Source organism: Oncorhynchus mykiss, chromosome 8, assembly GCF_057628025.1.
Source record: "Oncorhynchus mykiss isolate SJ-2025 chromosome 8, ASM5762802v1, whole genome shotgun sequence".
Taxonomy (NCBI): domain Eukaryota; kingdom Metazoa; phylum Chordata; class Actinopteri; order Salmoniformes; family Salmonidae; genus Oncorhynchus; species Oncorhynchus mykiss.
Window position 1 is genome coordinate 3,492,501 of NC_143029.1, and position 7,745 is coordinate 3,500,245.

At 48.2% G+C, this 7,745-nt stretch overlaps 1 protein-coding gene across 1 annotated transcript in view; it reads left to right on the forward strand.

Annotated features, from left to right (window-relative positions):
- lca5 (lebercilin LCA5) overlaps positions 1-6,513 on the forward strand; it is a 20,875-nt gene extending 14,362 nt beyond the window's left edge. Inside the window, exons 9-10 of the mRNA XM_036984563.2 lie at positions 2,693-2,846; positions 3,052-6,513. Of these exons, the coding sequence (XP_036840458.2) occupies positions 2,693-2,846; positions 3,052-3,941 (1,044 nt within the window). The 3' untranslated portion in view covers positions 3,942-6,513. The remainder of the gene's footprint in view (positions 1-2,692; positions 2,847-3,051) is intronic.
- Positions 6,514-7,745: the final 1,232 nt, after the last annotated feature.

A 7,745-nucleotide genomic window follows, 5' to 3' on the forward strand; every position in this document is an offset into this window, starting at 1 on the left:
TAACTAAAGGATGGGGGCATAGTAACTAAAGACATAGTAACTAAAGGCTGGGGGCATAGTAACTAAAGACATAGTAACTAAAGGCTGGGAGCATAGTAACTAAAGGATGGGGGCATAGTAACTAAAGGCTGGGAGCATAGTAACTAAAGGATGGGGGCATTGTAACTAAAGACATAGTAACTAAAGGCTGGGGGCAGAGTAACTAAAGGCTGGGGGCATTGTAACTAAAGGCTGGGGGCATAGTAACTAAAGACATAGTAACTAGAGGCTGGGGGCATAGTAACTAAAGACTGGGAGCATAGTAACTAAAGGATGGGGGCATAGTAACTAAAGGCTGGGAGCATAGTAACTAAAGGATGGGGGCATAGGAACTAAAGGCTGGGGGCATAGTAACTAAAGGCTGGGGGCATAGTAACTAAAGACATAGTAACTAAAGGCTGGGGGCATAGTAACTAAAGGATGGGGGCATAGGAACTAAAGGCTGGGAGCATAGTAACTAAAGGATGGGAGCATAGTAACTAAAGGATGGGGGCATAGGAACTAAAGGATGGGGGCATAGGAACTAAAGGCTGGAGGCATAGTAACTAAAGGCTGGGGGCAGAGTAACTAAAGGATGGGGGCATAGTAACTAAAGGCTGGGGGCAGAGTAACTAAAGGCTGGGGGCATTGTAACTAAAGGATGGGGGCATAGTAACTAAAGACATAGTAACTAAAGGCTGGGGGCATAGTAACTAAAGACATAGTAACTAAAGGCTGGGAGCATAGTAACTAAAGGATGGGGGCATAGTAACTAAAGGCTGGGAGCATAGTAACTAAAGGATGGGGGCATTGTAACTAAAGACATAGTAACTAAAGGCTGGGGGCAGAGTAACTAAAGGCTGGGGGCATTGTAACTAAAGGCTGGGGGCATAGTAACTAAAGACATAGTAACTAGAGGCACAATCGTGGATTGATTTAAAAACCAATAGAAGAATCTGGTCTTGGTCAGTGCCTGTGCTGCGGCATCCTGTATGTTTTGCAGTTGACCATTGTAACATTGGCAGAGCTTAAAGAATTTTGAAAAAATTGTGTGCAAAGCTCTTATAGACTTATCCAAGAATATTTGCTGTAATCGATGCCATACTCAGGGAGCTGAATACTGGGGGAGCTGAATACTCAGGGAGCTGAATACTGGGGGAGCTGAATACTCAGGGAGCTGAATACTGGGGGAGCTGAATACTCAGGGAGCTGAATACTGGGGGAGCTGAATACTCAGGGAGCTGAATACTGGGGGAGCTGAATACTCAGGGAGCTGAATACTCAGGGAGCTGAATACTGGGGGAGCTGAATACTCAGGGAGCTGAATACTCAGGGAGCTGAATACTCAGGGAGCTGAATACTGGGGGAGCTGAATACTGGGGGAGCTGAATACTCAGGGAGCTGAATACTCAGGGAGCTGAATCCTGGGGGAGCTGAATACTGGGGGAGCTGAATACTCGGGGAGCTGAATACCGAGGGAGCTGAATACTCGGGGAGCTGAATACTGGGGGAGCTGAATACTGGGGGAGCTGAATACTCCGGGAGCTGAATACTAGGGGAGCTGAATACTGGGGGAGCTGAATACTGGGGGAGCTGAATACTCAGGGAGCTGAATACTCAGGGAGCTGAATACTGGGGGGAGCTGAATACTGGGGGGAGCTGAATACTCAGGGAGCTGAATACTCAGGGAGCTGAATCCTGGGGGAGCTGAATCCTGGGGGAGCTGAATACTGGGGGAGCTGAATACTCGGGGAGCTGAATACCGAGGGAGCTGAATACTCGGGGAGCTGAATACTGGGGGAGCTGAATACTGGGGGAGCTGAATACTCCGGGAGCTGAATACTAGGGGAGCTGAATACTGGGGTAGCTGAATACTGGGGGAGCTGAATACTGGGGGAGCTGACTACTGGGGGAGCTGAATACTCGGGGAGCTGAATACTGGGGGAGCTGAATACTGGGGGAGCTGAATACTAGGGGAGCTCCAATAAGCCACTCCTCCAATAAGCCATGCCTCCAATAAGCCACTCCTCCAATAAGCCATGCCTCCAATAAGCCACTCCTCCAATAAGCCATGCCTCAATAAGCCACGCCTCCAATAAGCCACTCCTCCAATAAGCCACTCCACCAATAAGCCACGCCTCCAATAAGCCACTCCTCCAATAAGCCACTCCTCCAATAAGCCATGCCTCCAATAAGCCACTCCTCCAATAAGCCATGCCTCCAATAAGCCACGCCTCCAATAAGCCACCCCTCCAATAAGCCACACCTCCAATAAGCCACTCCCCCAATAGGTCACGCCTCCAATAAGCCACTCCTACAATAGGCCACGCCTCCAATAAGCCACTCCTCCAATAAGCCACTCCTCCAATAAGCCACTCCTCCAATAAGCCACGCTTCCAATAAGCCACGCCTCCAATAAGCCACTCCTCCAATAAGCCACTCCTCCAATAAGCCACTCCTCCCATAAGCCACTCCTCCCATAAGCCACTCCTCCCATAAGCCATGCCTCCAATCTGATAGGCTGCTACCTCCTATAATATAGAATTGAAAAGGTAAAACATTTAACCGTTCCCACTGGTTTTGAACAGCATGTTGATGGAATAACCAAGATGTCCGTATGGATGTCCTCTCTCCCCCTCTCCCTGTGTCTCGCTCTCTCTCCTTCTCTGGACAGGAGGTTGACATAGCAGAGCGAAGGCCGAAGGAGACTGAGGAGAGAAAGGAGAGAGGGGAGCGAGAGAGGGTACAGAAGGAGAGAGAGAGGGAGAAGCAGAGGATTGACCTGGAGTTGGACACACTTGAGGAAAAGACCAAGAGACTGAGAGATGGTGAGAGAACTAGAACCACAGCACCACGTATAACCATATCCTGAACGTACTCTGACCAGCACCACCACGTATAACCATATCCTGAACGTACTCTGACCAGCACCACCACCATAAACATATCCTGAACGTACTCTGACCAGCACCACCACGCGTATAACCATATCCTGAACCATATTTCTCTCTTTCTGTCTCTCTCTCTACACAGGCTGGGAGAAAGAGGAGGAGGAGAGTAAGAGGCTGATCCATAAGGAGGAAGAGAACAGGAAGAGGCGTGGCCAAGTCCAGGAAGAGGTTGCGAGGCGGAACCAAGAGGCGCTAGCCAGTCAGAAAGTGGCGGAGGCAGAGCGTCGCAGGAAGGAGCAACTATTGGCAAAGCTGAGGGAAATTGACAAGCAGAATGAGCCACCCCAGAACGCTGGGCTGTTCTACGAGGTTGACCCAGAACCCCTGGAGTCTAGCTCAGGTTCCACTGCACGTTCTCCTCCACGGCTCTCCGACCCACGGAACCAGAACCCTTCCATCTTCAGCTTCACTGAGCCGGAGGAGATGGGCAGTCTGCGTGGAGGAGCGGGGAGCAGGGAGGGGGGCAAGTCAGGGCGAGGCGGGGCAGAGAGCGGTTTGGGTCCAGGAGCGGGGACTGGGAGGAGAGGGACGAGGGCTCAGAACTCAAGCGAGGACCTGGCTTTCGGTAGCTACGCCCCGTCCTTTGGACGGCCGGCCCCACGAGGGGGTACAGGCTTCCCAACCCCACCGCCGCCCTCGGCTCTGGACGCTCTGCTGGGGCGGTCAGAGAGAGAGGAGAGAGGAGGACCAGGCCCGGGAAAAGAGAGGAAGTCTACTTTGTTGCAGCAGCTCTTTGGCCCCCCATCCAGCCCCTCTCCGATCTCCGACAGCCCCCCAGACGTCCTCCTTAACCCTCCCACTTCCACCCTCACCGGGCCCCGCAACTGCAGAGAGGGCTTTTTCCCCTTTGAGCCCAGGGCCCCAACAGGCCCCCTCGAACCCTTCCTTTCCTCCCTCCACGTGACTGAGAGCAGGCCGGCCGTACGAGCCATGGCTTCCTTCGACGACGACATCGAGGAACTCAAACTTTGATCAAATCACTTTTTTAATTGTTTTTTTTATTATTTGTCTGTTCAGTAGGAACTCGCGGTCTGATTAGTCAACGAAGGAGGAAGTGACACTTGGATTGGCCGTTGAGGCTGTTAATCACTATACTAAGGGTGGACCCGGTGGTTGGGTTTTCACAGGGTTTTAAAAGCACTAAGTCGTATTTGTTCTGCTATCAGATCAATCTCAGCCTGGTTATGGACTGTTTTATGTGATAGATCAATGTCTCTCAGTGTGTGTGTCAATACCATGTGTGAATGTTGCTCAGGGGAGTCTGTAAAATCAGGGAAGCAGCAGCATTTTCAGACAGACTTAGGCTCCGCCTCAAATGGTGCCCTAATGAAGACCGCTTTAATGTTGAATGATGCATAGAGGAAGCAGCTGTAATGTTGACAGCTTTATTAACGTTGGTTATTGAATTGTTGCATCCGAGATACATTGTATATACAAAAGTATGTGGACACCCCTTCAAATTAGTGGATTTCACTGTTTCAGCCACACCTGTTGCTGACAGATGTATAAAATTGAGCACACAGCAGCAATGCAATCTCCATAGACAAACATTGTCAGTAGAACGGCCTTGCTGATGAGCTCAGTGACTTTCAACGTGGCACCGTCATAGGATGACACCTTTCCAACAAGTCAGTTCGTCAAATTTCTGCCCTGCTAGAGCTGCCCCGGGTTAACTGTAAGTGCTGATATTGTGATGTGGAAACGTCTAGGAGCAACAACGGCTCAGCTGCGAAGTGGTAGGCCACACAAGTTCATAGAACGGGACCGCCGAGTGCTGAAGTGCGTAGCGCATACAAATCGTCTGTTGCAAAACTCACTACCGAGTTCCAAACTGCCTCTGGAAGCAACGTCAGCACAATAACTGTTAGTCGGGACCTTTAGGAAATGGGTTTCCATGGCTGAGCAACCGCATACAAGCCTAAGATCACCATGCGCAATGCCAAGCGTCGGCTGGAGTAAAGCTCGCCGCCATTGGACTCTGGAGCAGTGGAAACGTGTTCTCTGGAGTGATGAATCACACTTCACCATCTGGCAGCATTACGGATGAATCTGGGTTTAGCAGATGCCAGGAGAACACTACCTGCACCAATGCATATAGCCAACTGTAAAGTTTGGTGGAGGAGGAATAATGGTCTGGGGCTGTTTTCCATGGTTCGGGCCTCTTAGTTCCAGTGAAGGGAAATCTTAACGCTACAACATACAATGACATTTTAGATGATTCTGTGCTTCCAACATTATGGCAACAGTTTGGGGAAGGCCCTTTCCTGTTTCAGCATGACAGTGCCCCCGTGCACAAAGCTAGATCTATACAGAAATGGTTTGTCGAGATTGGTGTGGAAGAACTTGACTGGCCTGCACAGAGCCCTGACCTCAACCCCATTGAACACCTTTGGGATGAATTGGAATGCCGACTTCGAGTCAGTCCTAATTGCCCAACATCAGTGCCCGAATGGAAGCAAGTCCCAGCAGCAATTTTCCAACATCTAGTGGAAAGCCTTCCCAGAAGAATGGAGGCTGTTATAGCAGCAATGTTCCAACATCTAGTGGAAAGCCTTCCCAGAAGAATGGAGGCTGTTATAGCAGCAATGTTCCAACATCTAGTGGAAAGCCTTCCCAGAAAAGTGGAGGCTTTATAGCAGCAATGTTCCAACATCTAGTGGAAAGCCTTCCCAGAAGAGTGGAGGCTTTATAGCAGCTAACGGGGGACCAAATCCATATTAATACCCATGATTTTGGAATGAGATGTTGGACAAGCAGGTGTCCACATACTTTTGGTCATGTAGTGTAGCTTGAGTGTACAGCTATTACTTTTATTTTGAAGTGTGCATCAAATGGCACCTTTTTTCCATATTTAGTGCACTACTTTTAACCAGCCCATCGAGCTCTGGCCAAAGTAGTGCACTATATAGGGAATAGGGCTCTGGTCTATAGTAGTGCACTATATAGGGAATAAGGCTCTGGTCTAAAGTAGTGCACTATATAGGGAATAGGGCTCTGGTCTAAAGTAGTGCACTATATAGGGAATAGGGCTCTGGTCTAAAGTAGTGCACTATATAGGGAATAGGGTTCTGGCCAAAGTAGTGCACTATATAGGGAATAGGGTGCCATTTGGGACTACCTAAGTCGGAGCCCTGAAAGGGCCAAAGGGTACAGACCTGTTTGGCAGTTAGGTTTCAAACTTATAGACTCTTTTAATTTGCTCTTAACCCTCATGAGTCAATTACCCCGCCCTGCGGAAATCAAATTAGCATAATACAAAAATCATCATTAAAAAAATCTGTCTGTTAACGCTAGAGATATATCTGGTTGGCCGAGCTAATAGCTGTGTTTGTCAGATCAGGAGACATCCTGAAAATCCGTCTCCTCACAAAAACATCTGTAGGCTACATGCTATTATGACCCCTCTGTGGGAAGGTGAGTCTCTCACGAACATGTTTATGTATGTTGTGTTGCTCTAGGACACCCAAGGGGTTAAATATGTGTCAAAAATAAAATTGTTTCCTGATCTTTCTTATATCTCTGGTATAAGACAGACACTTCAGAACTTCCTTTGGAGTTTTTGTTTTGGGGGGGGGGACTATCTGATGTTCCATGTGTGAATCTGATATTCAAAGCACTTCAATATTTATAGTCAATTCTGAGTTAATAGCAGTAAGGCCAAATGTAATGTTTCATCATGTTAATATATATATTTTGTTATACAGAGGTATGACCAACTTAAAACAATTGCATATGTTAGCTTAGTAGAACCCCCCCCCCCCAGTCTTAACCTCTAAAGCAGTGGTCACCAATCGATTGCGATCTCCAAGGCATTTCTAGTCGATCTCCAAGGCATTTCTAGTCGATCTCCAAGGCATTTCTAGTCGATCTCCAAGGCATTTCTAGTCGATCTCCACGGCATTTCTAGTCGATCTCCAAGGCATTTCTAGTCGATCTCCAAGGCATTTCTAGTCGATCTCCAAGGCATTTCTAGTCGATCTCCAAGGCATTTCTAGTCGATCTCCACGGCATTTCTAGTCGATCTCCAAGGCATTTCTAGTCGATCTCCAAGGCATTTCTAGTCGATCTCCAAGGCATTTCTAGTCGATCTCCAAGGCATTTCTAGTCGATCTCCAAGGCATTTCTGTATAAAAGACCCAATGATAAAGCATTGTGTTCCTATTGTTTTTAATATTAGTCTCGGGCTGTTGGTGGTGCAGGCAGCGGCCCTGCGCGCCGGGTGGACAAACTGTTGCCATTTCATGTGTCTGACGGTACCATCTCTGTCTTCCCGGTGGGCCTGGTGAGGAAATCAAGTGCACTATGCTCCCGCTGGCCAATCAGATGGCTCAGATGACCGAGTCTGTAGTAACGTAGCAGGCATAGAAGAAAGCTACGGCAAAGATGATACTGTGTGATTTCAAATCGTTTAAAACCATGACTAGAGAGAGACTGTCAACGAATACAGAGAAGAGCTGCTGTTTTTATGAGTGAGTTCATGTTTAAGGTCTTACTCAGCACTGTCAACACTTAGCATTCAACACTTTTATCAGCCATTAAATGCAGGTTCTTCCTATTTCCACTCAGCGCTACAACAAGCACTGCAGCTGTAATGAATGAGGAGGAAAGTGGATCTACAGGCGTTGTTGTTATTATTAGCGGCTTGGGTCTTTTTTAATATCAAGGAATATTTCACTTTCTCTGTTCATAGGAGTAACAACCTGAATTTGTGTACGAGGCAGAACTAGTGCGACTCGAGTTTCGCCATCAGCTGGAAGACGGTGTCCCTTTTGGGTC